At 38.9% G+C, this 24,823-nt stretch overlaps 1 protein-coding gene across 1 annotated transcript in view; it reads left to right on the top strand.

Annotated features, from left to right (window-relative positions):
* Positions 1–5,186: 5,186 nt before the first annotated feature.
* LOC134527867 (uncharacterized) overlaps positions 5,187–24,823 on the top strand; it is a 115,440-nt gene continuing 95,803 nt past the window's right edge. The window contains exon 1 of the mRNA XM_063360848.1: positions 5,187–5,551. Coding sequence (XP_063216918.1) covers positions 5,534–5,551 — 18 coding nt within the window. The 5' untranslated portion in view covers positions 5,187–5,533. The remainder of the gene's footprint in view (positions 5,552–24,823) is intronic.

Here is a 24,823-nt window from a genome sequence, read left to right as displayed (position 1 = left end):
GCTCCGTCGTTTTCCCGCGGGTTTTCCTCCCGGTTGCCAGGGAGAGTCTTCAGTAGCCATCCAGAACTCACCAAGGCCGGCAGCCCCGCGCACAGGGAGCATCCAAATTTCGTGCTAATATCCATGTTTAGCATCAATAGGTAATTATCTCCGAATCATCTTTCCTCAGCTCCCCGGTCGGCCCTAACCGGCCGTACGAATTGTCGTGCGGTCCTTAGTTAAAGTGTGCGACCCGACTACGGGTCTTTTAACGTACTACGTAATTATTGTGTTTCAAGGCAGCCCGCCGTGGTGCCTGCGCCTCACGCCTTAAGAACTCCCCACGGGGAGTTAGAACTTTGCCCACGCAGGGCGGCATTGCGCCAAACGCGTAACTCAATTTACGAACGCCTCAATCCCTGGGACGTGCAACGGACGTGAACGAGAGACCACGCTGGGTCCCGTTGCGCCCGTTCCCAGTTTCAACGTGGCACACGCCACTGCGAGAACCAGTCTCGCGTCACGTGACCATCAGAAGTCCAGGAGCCGAATCCATTCCGAGCCCGGGATGCGCTCATAATTATTCAGTGTTAATTACCGTGTTAAGATTAGTGTGTGCCGTCATCATTACGTCTATGCATAATTCAGTGTTATTTGTAAACTCGCGCAGACATTAGCGGATTCACATATCAAGGGTATTACGGACTATCACGTGACAGGCACCAGTCTTGCCGCGTCACGACCCGCTGTCACTGTAACTCAGGTTAGCCTGCACCCCTCGCTGGAGTAGTCTTCGGAGCACCGTGAGACGTTAATCAGTGCCGCCATTCGAGGGCCGTGTGGGTGGAGTGAAGGTTGACTACGATATGGCCAGCCGCGTGACAGTGCCTTGTGCGACTAGAAGTTCTGTAACGTGTGTTGGCGAAATAAAATAATCAAAGTCCCGTGTGTATTTTACTAATGCGGCGTCCTGGGAGGCCATAACAGCCCGGGGGCCCTTTGTCGACGCGTCCCTGCCTGCAGCCACGAGGCCAGGAATCCCTGCCCTTGAGACTAAATTTCCTTTCTAACATTTTAATAAACATAATTTCAGGACAGGCAGCGGGGACGGCGTCAATATGTGTTTGTGTTAAGCAGCGAAGTTTCAAAATGGTCTCAAAAGTAAGAAGGGTAAAGCTGGGTTTACGATTGATTTCCTTAATAATTATAACTTGGCATCGAGCACACGATTAAGTAAAAACTAAATTTTCCAGTTTATGATTGACATAGAAGTCGTTAATTCTAACCAATCACAGCGCAAAACACATGGTCGGCAATTGTTCGAAACGGAAGCAGCTTTGAAATAGTTTATTGACAAATGGGATATCTATTTTTCGAAATGGATGATGATTATAAATGACAAATATACGAATTCTAACCCAAAATACTGCCTCGCTCGGTCCAATAATAAGACATAAACTTCCAGCTGAAAGGTTCCGGTTTGTTGTTGTTGGTCGCTTCCCATAAGTGTTAAGGTGGGTTTACGATTGAAAATTAAGAATTAAGACTTAAGAATTAGTCGTGTACTTGCCATATGACTTGCCATCACCCGGGTTTTTGTGATCGCAACCCGGGGAGGACCTAGTGTGTAGTGAGTTGTTTCTATGCCGAATTTACCAGGTGGGCGCCAGGCTAGCTCGTGTGTCAAGCCGTTGTTGAAGACACGGGGTGGTAGAGCAGGGTGTGGTTCGTTAGCCCCAGCGTGTTAACTAGGTCCGTAGGCTGTGAGTTGGTTTGCAACACACCATATGCGGAGGGTCGGTTGAGGTGATTACTGGTTTGAGTGAAATAATTGACTGCAAGATCTAATTGGTGGATTTTATTACACTCTGTGCGTGTCACTTAATTTTGCGATGCCACAAACACTGTTTACAAAGTACACAATTATATTCGACACGTTGCACTAACACTTTACACTGACATGTTAATTAAAATAAAGTACAAGGCAGAGTACCTACTCTGCTTATGCTAATAATTGTTCACGCTCCCTAGCGGCAGTTATATGTTGTGTCTCGGCTGGAGTTGGCCAGCCCCGTAAATTATAATTAAATTGACACTTCACGTTTTCGCTAATTACTAAAGTTTGTGACCGGCAGGCGTTTGCGCAGTTGTATTAGCAAAAGTTCTGTGGTCTGGAGTGGGCCAGGTCCGTTATGCTGTTACTTACGTGGTGACATGAACGCGTCACGGGAGTGAAATGAAAAGCGGCCGGGTTAACAAAAAACAAACTTACGTGCTAATTACATGTCACTCTTGTTTTAATTAGATTTAAGGCTACTCTCAACTGGTTGTGTCTATCGAATTTGTGGCCACACAATTAGCCGATAAAACATTCAAAAGTGGGACTCAAGTTCGTGACTGTTTGCTTATTATTCAAACACTCCCCTCGCTACACATTTTATAATTAATTACGACTATGATGCACTCGCGCGGTTTTCCGCAATAATTAAGGCCCCAGTCCGCACGGGAAAGAATTTGTGTTAACGAATTGGGATGCCCTTAGGGGGCCAACACACACACACACTAAGACGCACCATTCCCGGCACTTAACTTTGGGTAATTATACCTGATGAGTTTAATGGGGCTTAATTTTCTAGCATCCTTGCTAGGTGAGTATGTTTAAGTTACAGGGCGCTAGGCTACTTGCGAGAGGGTGCTTCCTTTAACTAGTGTTGGTTCGGCAAGGGGTGCGTTCCACCAGCGGGGGCCAATACTGGCGAGTGGAGGCCAGGCTTTGTGGCCTTTGGCGGTACGATGTCAGACTTTATGTAAACTAGTGGAATGGTTTATGATTGTCGTGTGTGAATTTTGACGGGTCGTGTGCGAACCATATGATGACTTAAGACTTAAGCTGGGTTTACGATTGATTCCCTCAAGAATTATAAATTAACATCGAGCACACGATTAAGTAAAAACTACATTTTCCAGTTTATGATTGACATAGAAGTCGTTAATTCTAACCAATCACAGCACAAAACGCATGGTAGGCCATTGTTCGAAACAGAGAAGCAGGTTTGAAATAGGTTATTGATTTAAGGGATATCTATTTTTCGAAATGGATGATGATTACAAATGACTAATATACGAATTCTAATCCAAAATACTGCCTCGCTCGGTCCAATAATAAGACATAAACTTCCGGTTGAAAGGTTCCGGTTTGTTGTGATCTGTCGCTTCCCTTAAGTCTTAACGAAAAATATAAAATATAACCATTTCTGTTAAGTCTTAAGTCATCATATGGTTCGCACACGACCCGTCAAAAATCACACACGACAATCATAAACCATTCCACTTGTTTACATAGAGTTGCCTTCACCCGCAGTCTCGTGATCGAGACCCGGGGCGGTCCTAGTGGTTTTAGTGGCTCTTAATGAAATCTCCGGCGGGCGCCAGGTTAATTTGAGTATTAACCGAGGTGGTCGTGGGTTTTTGCCCCTGTGTGTTCCACTAGGATCGGCGGCTGTTGATGGTGGAATGGAGTCCCTGCTTTTAATATGCTCTGGCCCTAATTAGTGTAGAGGACTGTTTCCTAACTGTTCAGGGGGCGTGTATGAAATAAAGAACACGTTAATTAGGTGCTGGTTTTTAATCCCGCATCTCACAAAGTGTGGATGGGCACAAGTTATACAATTACACTGGACAAATACGCTGACACTACACACACTCGCACTGAATAATTAATTATGTGTTACATTGCGGCACTTGCAAATAAGATCCCTACATGGGCTTGGGGGTCCTCGAAGAGTTTGAGTGGGTTAACGGCCACTCCCGTGTTAAACTGGAACTAGCTTCGTGCCCGGGCTCACCTGTGTGAGTCGCGGGCCCACGAAGGTAATATTGAGAGAAAAGTCTTTACGTTTGTAGCCGGCAGGCGTCTGCTCGACGAATTAAATTAAGTTCTGTTCGCGGGAGTCGGCCCGGACCGTAAGGTGACTGCGTCGCGAACCGTTGTTGCGCGACGAGCAAAAATTAACGCGGTTGGGTTAAGCCCTGCACCGGAAAAGGGCACGGGGGCACGCGGGGAGAGGAAAAAAGAGGTTTTAATGAATTATAATATTTACCAGTATGAAGAAATCAGTAGCACAAAGGTTGAAGTCTCCCCGCGGGATCACGTGTCCGCCCCGGCCCGTGAGTAAAACTCTACTGCCGCTTTTATCAGCCGGGGGGGCGGGGGGGGAAGCGTCATGATGCGACGAACTTTCTAATGTGCCGTTATTCCAAATTTATAATTATAATTAGACATTATTATTTCTAGAACCCTCGTAACTTAATGACATCTGTCTGAATTAGTTGGTGGAAGGCCTATAATAATAATAATAATACATAATAAAATTGAGATTAATAATATTTGAAAATAGAAAGTCAAGCTGGAGACTGTCTGTCACTTGTTGACTACTCCAGTGGCTATTTGCAGGTGAAAACGGGGAGGTTAATTAGGTTGTTTTATGCTGTTGTTAATTATTGGCGGAAGGCCGCAAGGGATGTTCCGAACGTTTATGAACTGCGGTTTCCTACGGGGAAAACCGCTGCACCCCTACGACGCACTTTCACTCTTAAGGGTTGTTTTGATAATTAAAAAACACTTAATTACTCCCAGTAATTAATGAAGCATAAGAGCTGTTTGGTGGAGTTGGCATATGGGCGTAATCTATTTAAACACTCACCGACGTCAACGGCTCGCTTGACTCACGTGACCTGGACTAGGGTTGCGTTCCGTTAGCGGGGTTTAATACTGGCAGGTGGAGGCCGGGCTTAATGGCCCTCGGACGGACGACGACAGAGTCATATGGTAAGTATCCGACTAAGTCTTTAGTCTTAATTCTTAATTTTCAATCGTAAACCCACCTTAACTCTGTGTCATGTAAAAACCATCTATTTACACATGCATGATCGTTTGCAGCAGTGATCGATTTCTGCATTGCACTAAATATTTTTTAGATTTTACGTTGACAAGTTTATTCAAATTATGCTTGTGAATTTTGACTCCCGAAATCTTTTTATCTGTTTTATTAGTGCATAAAAGAGCAGCGCATTTAACTTTGATTAGCAATGATCAAACAGTATTTTGGGCCGAATGGTCGACCTATATGGTCGTTGCGAATAAATACTGCTATAGTCACGTTATACGTGGCTTCAAGTACGTCACCGCATGCCATCCCCTGCCAATTCATAACTGCATGGTAGCAAAGACCTTTAAATGGGTCGTCGAGTCGTCTGCGTAAAGTGATGTAATGTGGTTGCTGGTGTAGCACTTCCAATTTATCTCCGTCGTTTGTATTAGAAGTTCAGTAGAAATTGGTTGATTTCGTGAACAGTGACTTTAAGCTGTGTTGTCTCTCACGGGCTGTGAACTGTTATTTTGAATGTCATCCCGAATGCATTTTTTTGGTCATTAGCCTTTTGATCAGCTGTGTCTTGCTCGTGAAGAGAAAGTCCGTGAAAGTGAAAGTTTGTGCAGTTAACAAATGCAGTACGAGAACGTCAGTCAGTGATAAACTGTTGTAGCATTTAATAAATGTCACAAAATCTACAGGTGGGTAAATTACTATATAACCATCTTATTTAAAAATTGAAAGGAAAATTTGTATTTTAGCGACTGATTAAAATAAGATATCCCAGATAATTTTTTTTTTTTTAAATTCCACTCACCTTTTTGGTGGTGTTTTATACGACAGGAGACCAAGTTTGTTACTTTTAAGGTAATTCTGAAGGGGAGAACTTTTGAATTAAAAAATTATGAAACATTCCACTGTGCTTCATGACATGTTTTTCAAGCATTATCCAATATGGTATAGTAATGCTTTAAATTTTTTACAAGTAATTGACCGGAGTAGTTAGGTACATTAAAAATAGCATCAAGTCATGAGAATTATTGGTTAGGTTAGATCAGCTACTTTCAAAATATCAGCTTGCAAATGCCAAATTGGATTCGGAGTTGCCAAATTGTGTAAAGGGTTGTTACGTTAAGTTACCTACATTTTATATACTACTTATTAAATTGTTTGAATGGTTGTGTAATAGCACATATCCTGACATAAAAGGAATATTATGTTTTATACATGCAGTGATAATTCCTTTTATGTGTCAGGTTAATGTGCAGTTGCATGTAACAAGTTGGCACTTCGCATCGCTTGGGTTTGGATGCACAGTAAGGACTAAGTATTTTTTTAAAGTTATTATTTACATTACATTGCGTTACAATATCCAAATCAAAAATATACATGTTTTTATGTATGGTAAACCATAGGATCGGCAACGCAATTAAAGCACAACATGGCGACGGCCGCTTCACTGCATAGGCTATCTAATGTGACCTGCAAACGTTAATTTCTCAGAAACCAATATGAATTAAATAAACGTTGTTAAAAGGTATATACAAGAACGTCTTAAGTGTTCAAAAAAGGTATTTTCGAAATTTTATTTTATTTTTTACAAAAATCTGCGTTGCTAGAAAATTACTAACACATATTTCTGCCTTTTATTGAAATTTAACCCTTGTTTCTTTCATATCAACACTAATTTAAACATATTGTAGTCCTATAATGTCAATGACCCATAACTGCAACTTTTTTCATACTTGTGCATTTACCTTGCGTAATTTAAATACCTTATAACAATCTTCAATTATCAATAATTAACTCTACCAACACTAATCAATTAAATACAATTATTAAATATAATTTTCTCTACACTTTTTCCTTAGACAACATGGTACTTCCCTTCACTACCATACCATTTAACCTAAATCCTGATCTTGCTGATTGTAGGGTCGCTCAATTACAGTCCCTTTAGGCAGCTAGTCTGTCTCTGCTAACTTCTAAACATTAAAGATAACTTCTTTCCTTCTACTCCTTAACTTGGGCAACTCTATAAATGAGCCTACCTGTTACACAATTCTATAATAATAATAATTAGGTAATTTTTGTCTGCCATTTCTTTACTGTCCACATACCTACCTTTTTCTCTGACTACCTTTTGACTCTCCATCTTATAAACACAAAAAAAACCTAAACATCTAACATAAACAATTACTTTTTTCAAAATATCAGAATTTTACCTAAAACACCTGTTATAACTTCTCTGTTTACCAAAAAAATTATCATTATTTTCAACATAACTGACTAGTCATTTTTTCACTATATGTAGCATTACATGCTCTTACCCTCTCAACATATGAAACATTGGCATAAATAATTTTTTATTTTTATTTTTTCAGTAATTGTTAGGTTTTGTGTTTCAAAGTAAATAATGGCAGATTATATGTTTCAGAGGTAGTTATATGTTAACAGTGTGTTGTTTAGCTCATATTTTCCATTTGTTCATGTTTTATAGTACAATGTCAATTTACTTAATTAAAATTTTTAAAGCCTCTAAATGTTGTTATTACATATTTGGCTGGTTGATTAAGTTTTCATGTTTGGTCGAATATTTTTATTTACTTGTTTTGTTATTATCCTATGTCTGAAAGAATGGTGATTCAATGTTCGGTACAGTAAATTGCATCACTATTATAGTTATAGAGAGACAAACATTAGTTCCCCGCCGAGCGTGGGAACTTAAGTACAAGTGTATCGTCACAATTGGAAATGGAAAGATAAGCAAAAGCTTCTAATTAAATGTATGCAGAGTTATTTCATTTCTTGTAACTAGAGCTTTGAATGGCTGAGGTTTGCAAACATGTCTTAATCTTGTATGTGATTGATTTTGGGGGACATGTGACCACCTCTCCCCTTCGTGGATGGAGGTAGTCATGTCTGCAATTAGTCATGTTATGATCTTGGTACCGAATGGTTGCGGTCTGGCGATAGCTCGAAATTAAATAGTAATGTAGAGAGTTTAAGTAAATATTGCTGATGCGGTCCGGGCGGCACCACTTTATAAACATTTTTGGACATGTTATTTAGAATTCTTTGACTGCAGTCATCTGTTTTAAGCCAGCAACGAGACTTTAAAATTTGTTTTTGTCATCGTTCCAAGAACAGAGCCCTTGGCTTGTACCATGAGTTCATTCGTAACCACGGGATGTTAATATCAGTTCAAAATCTTTGTTTTGTCAGATATTTCGGTACCATTTTAAAGTCAGTTGTTTACAAAATTGAATAATATTGAAATATAGTGAGAAATATTTGCTTTAAATGGAAAACAATTTAGGTGGGAAAACAGTCTTAGCCCCGGCCGTAATGAACTGCCAAGAGTTAAAACAGTCTTGGCTATGCTATATTCCTAACACATTCTGAATTACTTTTTTTTTTTTGCAATCAGTTGCTAAACTAAAGTTGAGGTAAATTGTGTGTTCAAAGCATTATAAAAGAGGAAAGTAATTTTTCCATATTAATAAGTAGGGGGTATGTATGATGTGAAGAGATTAAAATCGTTAAACCAAATTACGTACAGCCGTCCTTAGTGCACGGTGTAAAGGGTACATTTATTTATGATAACCAGTTTTACATGTGCTCTTTTGACCATGCAATAAAGCCACATAATGTATTCTCATTATTTGTTCATGTTGAGTTCTATAAAACTTAAAGCACCTCAACTCAGTCTTATCGCCAAATTTTCCATGATCAATTCTGAATTTAAAAAATGCCATTTTGCTAGAAATTATTTATTTCAACTTTTTTGCAGTAACAGCACACCATAATCGAGGAAATGAAATAAAAAAACCTCAGGTACCTAATTGTTCCGTATCACTTATCCAAGTTTATCCGTTGATCCTGATGGCATGATCCTGTAAATATTAATTGATCTTCAGGTACATGATGCTTGCTGTTTTAATTTAGTACCTCAATATCCTTCACATAAATCTTGTGATATAACACTGAATTATAATCTTAAGTACAGTAAAAAAGAAAATATAGTTTGTACATATTCAACTTACGATCATTATTCATTGTTATATCACAAGATTTTTTTATATTCAGGATTTTTCAATGTATAGCAGCAAGCATCATGTCCCATAGTATTTACGGTATCATGCAACCAGGATCAAGGGATAAACTTGGATATGTGATATGGAACTATTACCATTTCTGCACCACCTTTGCTAGTACTTACCATTTCTACATCATACAACACAATCTAGGCTGGTATTTATAGTCGCATCTTGAGCAATGTCTTGAGACCGTCTTGAGGAAGACGGTCTTGTTTCTCAAGGCAGCGATTTCAATCTCCATGTTTCATAGTCCGCGAACAAGATGAGCTTCATGAAGACTGCATGCTCAAGCAACAGCTTGTTTGCCGTACTTATGGCTTGACGAAGCACTTACTTGAGACAGCCGAAAAGACACGAGCATACACGAACTTTGGCGATTGAACTGTTTTCGTTAAATATTCTGGTACTATTCACACCAAGCACTGAAACCCCAGAATTTGAGGCTATTTATAGTAACAATATTTAGTGAGTATATATCACTACATTCGAAGTGCGTTTGTACGTTGATGTGAGGAATTCGTTTATTGTTTTAATACTCTTGAATCACACATGGAAAAATTGATGTTTTGCGACCACAAATATGCATACCTTCTAGTACATCTCAGCTTGTCACTTGAGATGAATGAAATTAAGAACTTTATAGACTTTTGTCTTTCCTGTGCAAGTTTAACATTAAGAAATTATGTATCTAACGATTTAATAATACCCTTTTAAAAAATAATAAAATTAAGTTAGCATCTTCAGAACTGTTAATACTGAATTACTTGTTTAAAAGCTACCTATCTTTACAGAATTGTCAAAAAATATTTCAGGTAGTGAAAAACTTTTTTTTTGAGAAAATGTCACTCTGCTTCAGCTTCAGGATAAGGTACAGTAAATGTTAGTTTAATAAAAATATCAGATTTAACTACACAGTAAAAGAAAATTTTTAATTTAAGTAAGAAAAATGTATGTTTAGAATTATAACAATAAGTTTGAACGAATCTGATAAGGGTACATATTAAGGAACTTAAAATCTTGTAAACCCCTTTATAAAGTGTTTGTTCATCAATAATATAAGACATTAGTTTCCTCATATAATAGGTTAATTTTTCTTGTTCAAGTTACTTGTGATTCTATAATTTAATCGTATTATAAGTAAAATATATAGACTACAGTATGTCTCAAAGCCTACTGCGTATGAAATAACCAAATCATTAAATTGAGCTATGTATTTAAATATATTATAACAATAAGATTTTAAAAAAATTAATCTAATAAAATTTCTCTTTAAGCTATATTTGCATTTTTCATTTACTGTAACTATAAAAAAATATATATTGTCAGTGCCAGGATTTGAACCACATTTGCAATGTTTTCTCAGTCTACACTCTTGAAACCCATCTCCCTAACCATTACACTACGAAACCTCTAACAAGTTTTTGTGGAAAATTATGGTATATCAACAGTGTAATGCCACTTTTTCTTAAATATTTTTAATGTATTTTGGGTGTCACGAATGTAGAATTAAATTTTCTGCTTGTGATATGTACCATCAACCATCATTAAACGCATCGTTTTCCACATCCATTGCACTCGTTCTGTGATCGATACGTAAATAAACGTGTCTGTTTAGCACTTGAAAATGTAACCACTGGTCACAAACAAACACTAAACTCATTTAAAATACATATAAAATTGCTTCAGCACTTCATACAGGATTTATTTAAGTTTAAAAATACGAGGTTCACGAGAATCCGCCATTTTATACATTGCGATCAGAACAAGCAATTGCTTGAGACATGCCTGCAGTGGTCTTGGCAAAGACGATCTTATTCGTGTTCTTAAGCACGGTCTCAGCGACTATGAAACATGCTTCTACGATGGTGTTCTCAAGCAACGACTATGAGACAGGAGAATGCCCTCTCATAAATAAGAAATATGTGACTATCATAAGATGGTCTTCATCAAGATTGTCTTGTTTGCGATCACTTGAGATCATCTCAAGCAACCTCTATGGCACACAAATGTTAAATAAGAATGCATATAAGAATTTCTTGACGAAGGAATTGCTCAAGACATGAATATAAATACCGCCCCTAGAGACAAAATTATTTTTGTACTACTGCTCCATTTGACTGTGTGTTGGGTGTCTTCTGAAAAGAAAAAAAAGGTCTAAAAATTTTATTTTTGAGTACTTTTTGTAAAAAAAATTAAATTAAGTATTTTAGGTGTTGATAACTTAACCTAACCCAACCATTCACATTATTTAACAGTATTTTAAATGATGTTAACCTAACCCAACTAATCGTATTAAACGATAAACTTCTTGAAATATTGTAATGCTACATAACAGATTGATCAAATAAAATAAGGGACCACTAAAAACACTATATTAAGAATTTTATTTTAATTTTTTTTCAAGAATACCTACCATATTAAATTATAGATTATTTATGCTCCAGTAATTAAAATTTTTAACAATTAAGTTTTGATTTCTTGAATTATTTTCATAACATAGTCTTTAATACAATAATATTCCTGTCAGAACAATATAAATTGAACATGACTTCTATTAACATATTTCATAAGACCTAAACTTATAATAAAGTATCCTAATTTACACAAAATGTTATTTCTTTTTAGGTGGTACAACTAATGCTTTTGGTTTATTTTACAACTTAGAACACGGAATTTATTATGGAAAGTGGAAAATGCATCAAAATAAAACCCTTCTCGAGTAAATAATCACTTGTAATAATTCAATGCTCCAGTATTATTTGTACGTGCTGTTAAATTTAAATTGTTATTTTTTTTTATCGCAGTTAGTTCTAATAAGCCTCAACTTTAAAATTTACTATTACTGCATTTAACCACTATTCTGCTTCCTGAAATGTGGGCACGTGAGGCTGACTCATCTCCCTGCAGCATCCAAGCACTTGATTTAGGTTCACCAAACAGCCTAACCATAACATTTGAATCACGGGGGACCATCGATAGCCTAACCTTGTGTATGGTGCAAGTTACACTGTACCACTGCTAACTTTTAACCTGGTATCTTAATATATACAGGGTGTCTACTGACCCTGGAAAACCTGGAAAACCTGGAAATATCAGGGAATTTTGTAATCAGGGAATAATCAGGGAAAAATCAGGGAATTTTTTTAAAAATCAGGGAATTTTTGTTTGGTAGGTTGTAGTTGGCAATACGTTTTTTGTTTATTGATCAGCTTGCATTGACGTGGCATCATGTGTATCCCCTCCCATTTTTATTTTTGAATGGCAAATAACGAACAGTTCCCACGTCCATTTTCTTTTATTTACCATCGGATTCGGAAGTGGCATCAAATCACGTGATACAAACTGTTTCAAGATGGTCTGTTATCCTGCTGATGGGACGTGATGCAGCATGTGCTTCCCACGTTCAGATTCTACCGACAGGTGCATTTAATTTTTAGTATCTATGGATGCTCTCAACGTAAACTGGACATTTTTGTTAGCTTTGAAAATACATATCACAGACACTTTTGGTGAAGATTCGCCATCGTTGGTAGAAATTGGTAGCTGTGGGCTTCATACGGTCCATGGTGCTTTCAAACCTGGAATTTCTGCTACACAATGGGACGTTGTTAGTTTTTTGAGGCAAAGTTACTATTTGTTTAAGCACATACCTGCAAGGAGGGCAGATTACATTAGAATAACTGGATCAGAGCTTTTTCCCATGAAATTTTGTGCAATCAGATGGAATACTGCAGTTGCTGAGCGTGCCATGAAAACGTTACCCCACCTAAAGAAATTTGTTAGTGAAGTTTCTATTTCATCTCTCTCTTTCAGTGTAGTGAAAAGTGCTCTTGAAGATAATCTTCTAAAAGTAAAATTGACATTCTTCCACTTTTTGGCATCAGAACTGGAATTGTTTCTCACAATGTTCCAAAGTGAAGCACCCATGGCACCTTTTCTCTATGATTCACTGGTAGACATTTTATTAGCTTTGGCAGGAAAGTTTTTGAAACCAGAAATACTGAAGAGCTTTAACACAATGTATCTCGATTGGATGTAGATAACCAGGAAAATCTATTGACTGCTAACAATATCAAGTTGGGTTATGCAGTACGCCATGCCATCAAGAAAGAGAAAGTACCAGAAAAGTCTGTCCTGTTACAGAAAAATGATAGGACTTGTCTAAAGGTTATGGCAAAATAACTTCAAGACAAAAGTCCCCTGAAGTACATTACCAAGGGAATTTCCTGCTTATATCCGTCTGTGGCTTTAAATTTGGGTGTGAGGAAACAGCGTGTGAAGTACAGTTTAGAATGTTGTCTTCAAAACAGGTGACTATCAGGACAAGAAGCTGATAACATTGAGTGATCATATCAGTTGGTATGTTCCTCGCAAGATTCTGCAGCACTGTTCTCGTCTTCTTCTCGAGAAGACGGGCGCCTTGTTCACTTGTGAATGCTCATTCTTAAGGCACATACAGTAGCTTCCAAAACAGGCCTTCTAAAGTTTGTGAGGATGGTGTTGGTACTTTCCCATGTAAATGCATCATTGGAAAGAAGATTTTCAATGAATTCTAATCTGCTGACTGAAAACTTGCAGGAAGAAATACTGATCGCACAAAGACAGATGTATGACTTTGTTCAAAGTTCTGTAGGTGTAAAGCATGTTGATATCACCAAGTCCATGTTACAGTATGTAAGAAATACTAGTTGTAGGCGTAAGGAAGCCCTGCAAACAAAACAAAAAGAAAAGGAAGCTACAGACAAGAAGAAGGCAGAAAAAAGAAGAGTTGAAGAGGCGATCAAGGCATTGCAGTTGAAGAAGGCTCGAATGTTGGATTTGGCTCGTTCTGAAGTAAGTGCAATAGACGCAAAAGTTGAGTCACTGCGAAATTGATGGGAGCTTCCTTTTACTAATGTTTTTTGCAAAAGGAAGTGTGTGAAATATTTGTAGCAGCATGTTTTATTTGCCATCAATTGAGTCACTTTGGCCACATATGGAAGAAGGTAATTTTTTTACTAATTTAAGTAAGTTGAAATACTTTGAAACCCATCAATATAATATTATGCAGTTTTTTTTTTAGTTTCTTGGAATGTCGTAATTGAGTTAAAGAAAACCTGGAAAAATTCCGTTTTAGACCTGGAAAACCTGGAAAAATCAGGGAATTTAATTTACTAGATCTGGTAGACACCCTGTATATAAGATAAAAGAAAGGCTATTATTACTTAAACTAACATCAAACCAATTCTAGACTAAATAATTTTTGAACGCTGGAAGGGCCGTTGTTTATTTTTCACATCGGTAAGTCCTTCGCTAGCATTCTCTAACCTGTACGTTATGATACTCTGAGCAGTGAGGGGGCAGCTCGGCTTACATGCCAGCCTGGGACGCGAACAACATCGTAGTAACGTCTTGCCTGTGACTTCCAGTCCCAGCGTGCTTCGGAAGGATAGTGATTCCCACCTTCGACAGGAGATAGTGTCATTCGTAGTTTCAGATGTAAGGGAGAGCAGTCAAGGGCGCCCATACCCGGGGGCAGGGGGGGGCCGTGGCCCCCCCCTAGCTTTCAGGGAAGGAAAAAATATATAGTGTAGTCAGGTGTTTTACTTTAAAGAAAATTATTTAAATTCGGTATTATGTAGAAGTGGTTCAACACGAATCTATTATTTTATATCGTTTTTTACATGTCTACTTCATTTTTTGTTAGTTCAAGCATTAGTTTCTGCTGCTGCGATATAAGGTGTTGTGTACAGGGAGAAAACGCTGTTCAAGCGCAACGCCCGTGGCGAGTCATTCCCCTTCGTAATCCTGCCCAAGCTCACTCGATAACACAACACAACAGATTTAGACCAGTCAGAGTTAGACGACGCGACAATTGACATGTGCTTGCAGACGGCGAAATGTTTTGCTACTTTTTCGTCATAATAATGTGTATGTTCACAAATAACATCTCAAAACAGAGATTTTTCAATAGTCTTTAGATCTACAGTTTTATGCATCTGGTCTAGATTTAGTTTAGTGTATTCAGTCAGTATAAATAACTTAATTGTAAATAAATAAGTGAAAAGTGTAAAGATAAAAACCATTGTTATTATGTAGTGCTTCTTAGTTTTCCTCATTCATCACATCCGCTCAGAATATTCACAATAATTTTTAAGGTAAGCTTACACCATTAAAGTTACTCAAATAAGAATTATTGTTCAGAAAAGTTTACAACGTAAAATTTATGTTGGAATTTTGAACTTAGAGGAAAACATTATTTTTTCCTTCAAAAGTGTTTAAAAGGATAAGGATTCCGCTACCTTCAGTAGACTCGGAAGCAATTCACACTGGAATCCCGATTTTACGTACGCTCACGGTCGCTTGGATTGCATTCGTAAAAACGTTATCTTCATAAAATTTTAAACACCCCACCCCCTGAAGATACATGTTATAATTTATTGAACGGAATATATATAATATTAAATAGTAAAAACAATGACTGCCGTCCGCCCTCTGCCCTCCCCTGCGTTCCCCTTATTTATTATTTTTTTAACATTCCATAACTTGCCTCATTGCACGAGTGATATAAAGTGACCTCACAGCCACTAACCACAGCTGCACCACGCACTGCATCATGTTAACTTTTGTGTGGTGACAGATACATCAATACTGACCTGCTAGAAAAATTTCAAAAGCAGAGAGAAAGCAATGACGAATTCAAAACCATTTTCGAGGCAGTAAAAGAAGACTGTAATGAGCTTGACATAGATATAAAAATCCCAATATTGGCTGGAAGACAGACCCACAGATGTAACGTGAATGTCCAGTGCTCATCACCTGAAGACTATTTCAAAGTTGCAATTTACAATCCGTACATGGATTCTATAATTATGTCTCTTACTACAAGATTTGAAAGAGATAAAGGCATACCTCTCAAAGGTGGAATTCTTCAACTACATTTGATGAAAAAGGAGACGAAAGATTTCATGAGAAACATAAAAAGTTTGCAAAAGTTTTATCAAATCGACAACTTGGAAGCAGAAGCCAGAGTATGGTATGACGTCTGGACGAATACGGAATGTTTGGAAAAAACAAAGCTCCATGATATACTTTCAGAAACAATGTTTTACCCATCAGTACCTAAGGAGACTGCTTATATTCTACCAAACCATACCCCCACAACTTGCACAATAGAGCGTTCTTTCAGCACACTGCGTAAAGTGAAGACGTGGCTGAGAAGTACTACTGGCGAGGACCGTCTGTCCAGCTTGTACCTTCTAAGTGTCCACAGGAAAAGAGTGAAAAACCCTGGTTTCGAGGACAAAGTGCTTGACTTGTTCGGCAAAAAGAAAATAAATTTACAGTTTGCTTTTTCAGATAAATATTATAGTCAAATCCGTAATCAAACTTATGCATATTAATTTATCTTAAAATTTGCTTTTTATGTCAATACTAGTGAAAAATTGTGTGATGTGTGCATTTTTAATTTGTTTTCTGTATTAAATTATGAAGGTAGAGAAGCATAAGATACTGAAATTTAAATTCTTATACTTTATTCATACTTAACAATTCTGTTAACTTAAATTAGGTTAATCCTCTATGATTGTGTTTAGACACTGATATGAAATTCCTCTTTTTTATCTTTGCTTGTTTCATAAAATGTTCATATTTTATAAATAACCCATTGACATTCATGTGTTGAACAATAAATTTAATTATTATAAGAAGATGAACTTGTAAGAAAGTTAATGATTGGCTAGCATATCCAGCGAATAGCGATAGCTAGGACATTCAGCTTATGTTTTGTGTTTTGACATCTGAAAGTCGTTTAAATAGCAAAGGAAAAGTACATTCTTTAGAAAAAAGGAGTATTCGTTCTACCACGGTTTTGAAGAGACATCGTTATTACCTACTTTTGATTATCCACGACATAACAATTTTGCACGATTTTATTATAGTTTCGACTGACATTCAAGTTTTTACTAATAAAGCTATGTGGCAGAAGTAGTATTAATGAATTAAATTATTGTGACATCAAATTTTAATCATCGTAGGCGATAAACTGCAACCACGATAGGGTTACTTCACGATCTATTGCTTGCTTTGAAACGAACTATCAAATTTTCACGACGGAAACGAATGAAACCAGTCAACTAAGTTTACAGCCTGCAAGACTGATTCCTGACGCTGTTCAACGTGCTGTAATGCCAGCGATCAACATTTTTGGCTAAAGAGAATCGAGCTGAGGAGAATAATTTCTGCAAGTTCATATCAAAACCGCTCCAGCCGGAAGGAAGGAAGGCCAACGATTGACCGACAGTGGCGATATAGAAGCAGTTGAGGGCGCTGTGTTTCACACAGAACTTCGAAATCGACCATTGGTGCGTACCGAACAAGACCTTTCCCACTGCGAGGAAGGAAGCAGCGGCAGTGAGCAGCCATATTTCCCGGACCACGCACAGCTCTGTTTCAGAGCCAGGGGTCATCTGTGTCGTCATACTTTCGCATGTACTGACGGAGGTTGGTTGCCGTCGTATTGAATAGCATTTGAACAATTTTCGGGAGTCCCTTGAACTATCGATTATCAAGTACCTAAATCAATTTATTTTCATATAATCTGAGATCACACTAAAGTAGGTAATTATAGTATGTATGGGGACACCGGTGGGTGGTGGGGGAGCCGGGGAGCCACGGCGGCCATCTTGGTTTACGTCACTTCCGGCGACCATCATGGATTACGTCATTTCCGGCGGCCATCTTGGATTACGTCATTTCCGGCTGCCATCTTGGATTACATCACTTCCTGCAGCCATCTTGGATTTGACCTTGACCTTTGAACCCGGAGGCCATTTTGTTTTTCTAGAACTTTCCTCCATTTTGTTTTCTAGATCATTCCGCCATTTTGAGTTTCGTCCGCCATCTTGAAAATCTTTATTTATTATCCGATTTTAATGAAAAAAATTTAAAATTTAAAAAAATTAAATAATCAAAATTTTAAAATAAAATTAAAAATATTATTTAATAAAATTTTAATTAAAAACCTACGCATCGAACACCCCACTCCTCTAAATTACAAATACATCATCTAGCACCCCCACCCCTCTGTTACAATGACATCGTCATCGAACACCCCACTCATTCCTGTTACAATTTTTCGTTACATCCACCATCTTGGAAAATCATAATTATTAACTTAGAAAATCAGGAAAAAAAATATACCATCGTTGTCTGCTGGAGGCAGCCATCTTATTTAGTGGAGACTACCATCTTGATTTCATCTGGTGGGTGTCGTCATCGGTTGTAGGTTTCTAAAGTATGTTAGTGTATGTAAGGTCGAGTTACAATTCTCTACCAACATTGTTATGAACCTTATAGACCAAAATCCACAGAATCCACAAGATCCACAAAATCCACAGTCACTTTGTTGTTGTAACCGACATTTTTTCTTAAAGTCTTATCACTTATAGGTTTTAACTAAAATATATGTTATCAATACTGTCGTTGTGGATGCGTTAGTTAAAGTAATGATAATTTAAAAAACATTTATTACTCCATCTTAGCTGACCAGAAATTTTTCATAGTCCTATCATACATGTAAACATACTAAATAAATTAATGTTTGTGTATTCGTGTTTAAAACTGCATGGAAGCAGATATTTAGGTGTTTGTGTATAATATCATTTCTTAGTGTTCGTGTTTGCGTTCCTGTGTTTAAAAGCTGCATGGAAGCAGATATTTTAGGTGTTTGTGTCTAATTACATGATCATTTTACGATATCAAATTAAGTATAAGTACCTTGAGGAATATAGGGCATTAATTAAAAAAAAAATAAGCGATATGTAGGTAAAATTATATTTACTGAATCAAAGAAATATATTGTACAAAACAAAACCCTCAAGGAGAGAAAAATATACTTGTCAAACGAAGCTATAAAAAAAACAGAAACTATATACAAAAACGAAAACTGTTTACAACAAAAAGACTGGAACTATACAACAGATAATTCATCTCCAACATAGCCGTGGGGAACCGTATGGATGCCATCCTCACATATTTGGCGCTTATCATCCTCCCATGTTATGGCCAGCTTATTTGTGCTCTCGCTATAGAGCACCTGCTGCCTCGAGCGTATGGCCCTAACTGCTACTCGTCGTGTGTGGTGATCGTGCAGGGCATCCAGGTAGTCACTGAATGTTATGCGGTTTTTGACCACACACCGCTGGATACCCTTGGCCTTCTTCTCAACTTTGTCACCACACTTGTATGCATACAGTTTGGCCCGCAGACCGACAAACTCACTCATCACTTTCCCCCCACACTCATCCTTAAACTTTCCGACAACCTTTTTGTTGATGGGGGAGAAGCAAGGGTGGTCGGAAGGGTAGCAGCTGGTGTCGAACTTCTCCATGAGTGTAGGATCGGCTTTGAGGTCATGGTAGAAATCATCGGTTTGTATCTCGTATACGAAACTATCGGTGTCCATGTATGCCAGATGAATGTTTTCTGCATATCTGGGTTTCATTGTGCTGTAATGGAAGTCGTACATGAGTGTTTTTGAGAGATCAAGTACTGCGAGTCCGGCATAGATTGGCTTATCGAAAATTATGGTCTCATGGTTCAGGTGGACTAGAGTCAAGTTCGGTTCATACATTGTGCGGTCCTTGAAGGATGGACGACACACCAGTTTCTTGAACCGCTTCTCGGAACATACCAACTCCATTTTGAGCCTCCGCCTCTTGTTCTCCATCAGTTTCCCGAAAGTACTGTTTACAGCGAGCTTAAATAACTCCTTCTCGAATTCGTTGGCTGCAGCCTTGCGCTTATTGGTGTTGAGCTTAATGTATGGCTCCAACCACGCCGACTGCTCAAACTGGAGGACTCTGTGTACCTTAGTAACTATCAACCCATGTGATACTGCTTGCTGGAGGTTTCTGTAGTGTACAATGTAATGTTCCTTAATTTCTAGTGTTGTCATGAGCTTTGATTGTTTGGAGCCGGGCGGACATTGATTGATGGGGAGAAACGGAAGGTCTTTGTGACTTTCGTGGAGTTCAGTAGGGTACTCCACGTCACATTCGATAATGTACCCGATAGGAGAATTTTCTGGAATAGTCATGACATCAATAGATGTGTCTGACCATTTGAAACGTCGAATCGGAAGCGACAGCGACATCGCCCACCCGTACAAATTATTTGCATCAATGTACTGTAGATATGTGGATGGCTTGGACACATCATGTGTCTCAGGAACGTATTTGTTGTTACCCACACAATGACGTTTGATGCTTTGCGCTACACCCCCACGAATACCTGCTTCCACAAACATATACATATCGTAATCTGTCAGAAGCTCGAGTTGTACTCCTGTGGTGCGAAGCATCGCATCGAAAGCGAACCCAGGACAGGAAATGTAGTGTGACGGGTCTAGACTGTACGTCTCCAAGCAAAGACTGCGAAAATTCTCGAATACGTCCGCCAAAATCAGGACATCCGTCTTTAGGTACAAGTCAGCGTACTCCCCCAAAGTAGCACACTGAAACTTGTCCCAGACATTTTGTGCGTGAGCGTAATCCGCCTCGGAAATACCAGAATCAGTCAGAATATTAAAGAACTCATCGATAGATGGAAGACTAGTATCGTCTAGTCGAGCAAAAGAATCAACGAAGTCGTAGGGGAAGACTCCCTTGCGAGTAACCAACTCCAACTCATCAGGAGCGAAAAACTCAGCAGTACTGACAAACTTGTCTGCAGGCAAGAACTCTGCGAGCGAAGCAAGACCCCGACTCATGAAACGGAACGTATCGACAAACTGAATGCTGAACTTATCATGCAACTTCTTGGAAAAAGTTATCAACTTCTCTTCCGAATTAGGAATGATGAAGATGTCTTTAGTGTCGTACCCCAACTTCCTGATAATGAAGTTCTGGTCGTACGCCAGGTTGTGGAAGAACACAATCATCTTTTTCGGTCTGCGCCTGAGAAGGTTGCAGTCATTACATGCAGGTCCAATAAATTCGCCGGTGAAGTGATTATGATCACGAACTTTCTTTACGACCCCTCCAAACTTTCCTCCACAGTAGCAACAACACCTTGCTTGCAGAAAAGCAGTGTTTTGTGCATGTGTGAGCGGAGTCATAGGAACAGACATAGAAAATATTTTCTGCACGTCATGTCCAATCTCCACAATGCGGGATATGAATTTATCTTCTGCGTCACAACCGCGATACACTTCAGGCTGTGAAGGAAGTGAAGAAGTGAGGTGTACTGGAATCACGGAGTTATCTGCTTTCACGTAAATGCAGTAGCTGTACGCTTTATGCTTTTGATACTGCAGTGTGTATGCTTCATCAGGATTCGGGTGACATGTATGGATTTTCTCCAGAATAGCTTCAAAGTCGCAATATACCACGATGGGCATTTTATCACTGTGATGGAAGTTTTTGAACTTCAAAACAGGAGGCAAACCATTTTCATCAACCTGGGGCATTTCCATCCTAACAGCAGCATGCTGTTTACAGAGCTCACTGTGTTTTTCCAAACACTGAAGACCAGTAAGCCCGCTAACCCTATCCTGATCATCATAATGCTTGAAGCATCTTTTGCAAACATGAATAGCCTCAGTGTGTGTAGTGATTTGGGACCGAACCAGAGCAGAAAAATTATTGATGTAGGCGAAATGGGACGAATTGTCATTGACCAAGAGCAGAAGATCGAAATGATGTTCTTTTTCTTCAGGAGCGACTCGTGCAGGAACAACATTCAGATTCTCGTCGATACTGTAAATGTTGATGGAGACTCCGGGGTTCTGTTTTTCAAACAGCGGTATTTGCTTGATTGGAGTAGGGGAGTCAATGTTGTTGAAGTTGAACTTCCCCTCCAAGTCATGGTAGCGCTGGTTGACACGTTCAGGATGCTCACCTTCCACGTACTTAACAAGAATTGACCACTTGAAGCACATGTGGTCTTCGAGGTTTTGCGGATTGATCACAGCGTATTTGTCTTTGATGGAAGTAGGTAATTCAATGTAGGAGCTGGCACGGAGTGGATCAAGCTTGTTTATTCGGAGTTGAAGTCGCTTAACGGCCGACAAAGTCCATCCGGACCCCTTACCCATGTAATCTTCCTCCTCCTTGCAGATCTTGGAGATGGACTCGGTAACTGCCTCCTCCACCTCATGAACTGCGTAGAGGGGAACATTCATGGTTTTGAAGGCCCTCTTGTCTTCACAGGCATCTACTGGTTTTTCGTAGTCGCACTCAAGAACGACATTAAACTTCAGCGGTCCATTCTCTTCAATCTCCTCCTCAAGTTGGCTTATTATTTTTGCCTTGATGGAGTCCAGGTACGTACAAATGTCCTTGGCAGAACTTGACGTATTTACAGCAACATAAGTCTTCAAGTTGCCCTTGAATCCCACTTCGGCGGTGATGAAGCCATGGGTATTGGCCAAACCCGCGCCGGTCACCACCTTTGTTCGGCTGGTCGATGGTTTAGGCAGTACTGCTGGCTTAACTGCTGCCATTCTCTGCTTCTTTGTTGGAGGCGGAGCAGGCCCCTTGCACACCTTAATGTGGTTGCGAAGAGTGTCAGCCCTGACGAACTCTTTAGCACAGTTCGTGCAGGAATGTGCTATGCGGTTAGGGTTAAGACCGCAAGCCGACTTCTCATGTAGTCTGGCGACATCAGCACGGGCGAAGGCCTTATAGCAGAAGCTACACCGGGTGCCTGATGTCGTGGCGACAGCACCAGTACATGTTGACAGGTGCTGCTGCATCTTGTCGCTGCGTGCGACCATCTTGCCACATAGGTGGCACTGCTGGTAGTCACGATGCTGGTTCTCGGCACACTGTCGCTCGTGCCGGTAGCGGTTCTTAGCTGCCGTGAAGGTAGCAGAGCAAAAAAGGCATTTCTGCGCGGTAAATGCCATCTCGACAATCGGTAGACTGGTCTCAACGTACGGAACACGCGAAGGAAGCTCGACGTACGGAGAACTATAACATAAGAATAAAGAAAACAATGTAGCTAGATGTTACATGAAAACAAACATATCCTCAAAACTCTAGCCTCAAGCTTTCTAACCTAAACTACTAGCAATGTTACTAAATAAAAAAGTTGCAAACATAACCTCAAAACTCTAGCCCTCAAGCTTTCTAACCTAACTTGATAGCAATGTAATAAATAAAAAAGTTACAAACATAACCTCAAAACTCTAGCCATCAAGCTTAATAACCTAACTTGTTAGCAATGTTACTAAATAAAAAAAGTTGCAAACATAACCTCAAAACTCTAGCCCTCAAGCTTACTAACCTAAACTGTTAGCAATGTTACTAAATAAAAAAAAGTTACAAACATAACCTCAAAGCTACTCCTTCATTCATGTACAATCCTAAAAATGGTAGAATATTTAAAGTACTGATAAAAGTCAAAGCTGAAAAATATTCAATGTTAACTAAAAATGATTGATTACATAACCTCAAAACTACTCTAATGCACAACCCAAAAATGCTAGAATTTTAAAGTACTGTTAAAAGTTTAAGCTAAACAATTCCTGGTTACCCACACATAAGTGTACAGAGAAAAAACTAGTTAGCTGATAACCTACGAAAAAGCTGAGAAACATTCAATGTTAACGAAACATGTAGCATACCTCAGAAAAAGATGAAGTGGAGCTGTAGAACACAAAGTAGCGTTGGCGGTAGAAATCGTGGTAGCAGCTAAACTCACACACGAACTAGCTCACTCAAACTCCAAGAACACAATGAAGCTCCGACAGCTAATCCCGGCCTTTTATAGCCGCGGACCTGCTTGTTCTTGGAAAAATCATTAGGAACATAGTATTTTTACCGAACCTACCAATAGGAATATAGTATGTGGAGGGGAAGTACCATTGTCTTCGGAAAAACCCAGCATGACTCATGCGCAGGTCGTAGCAGGTCTGTGAGGGGTGGGAGGTAGAAATGTAGGTAATAACTTAACATAGGAAACCACTCTCGGGTAAAACCACTAATGACCTAGGTGATGAGAGATTAGGTCGCGAGGCACTTCATGCATCGTGACTCATCACTCAGAAATGTCGTCTCGCAGTGCCGAGGGGACCCGAACAATAGACTTGACCGTGCATGTCACAACAGATCCATTAGTCGCCCGACTTTGTGGCGCCATGAGGCGCTCAGGTAGCAGTCATGGTCTACGGCAACAGACTCGTTAAAGTGTCATTACGAAGCACTCAAGCTGAGTTCGAGGAAAATACAGCTAAATATTCATTATAGATATGTAAGGAAATAAATAAAAAATAAATCGGGTAAGTTTAATACATTTGTTAAAAGTAAGAACACATTACAAAACTACAACATTAAAAATTTAACCTACATTTATTATGACCAACATTCGTTTAAAATTTTTTAGCATTTCATTGCGAACAATCAGTTGAACATCCACAGAATGACACATTTTGCTGATGTTCCAGGAACAAACCCTTTTCACAACCATTTAAGGAGACTTTCCTTAAGCTCTCTTTTCATTGGTCAAATAAAACATCTCCCTCTCTTCCCCTCATACAATGATGCTGCTTCACCATCACGCTAAAATTCTGTAAGACCAAACAAAATATACTTCCCTTACTACCTTATGGTAGAAATTTCATCCTAGGATGCTGTTACTGCATCTAGAAATTAAAAATTATATTATCTCATATAGGTTTTATTTACATGTTAGACTTAACCATCCTACCACACACTGGCTCACACTTACACACACATACGTGCGCATGCGTGCACTGAGATTAAATACATACTTGCCCACATAATGTACTTTTATTTACAAAGGCAACATATTAAAACACATAATATTTAAATTTTGTGTAGATTGGATGGTACCAGGAAACCATACTGCAAAACGAGCGGACAACACTTG

Source organism: Bacillus rossius, chromosome 1 (assembly GCF_032445375.1).
Source record: "Bacillus rossius redtenbacheri isolate Brsri chromosome 1, Brsri_v3, whole genome shotgun sequence".
NCBI classification, from domain to species: domain Eukaryota; kingdom Metazoa; phylum Arthropoda; class Insecta; order Phasmatodea; family Bacillidae; genus Bacillus; species Bacillus rossius.
The sequence above is the reverse complement of the archived record's forward strand: the minus strand, read 5'-3'. Positions and strand labels throughout refer to the sequence as shown.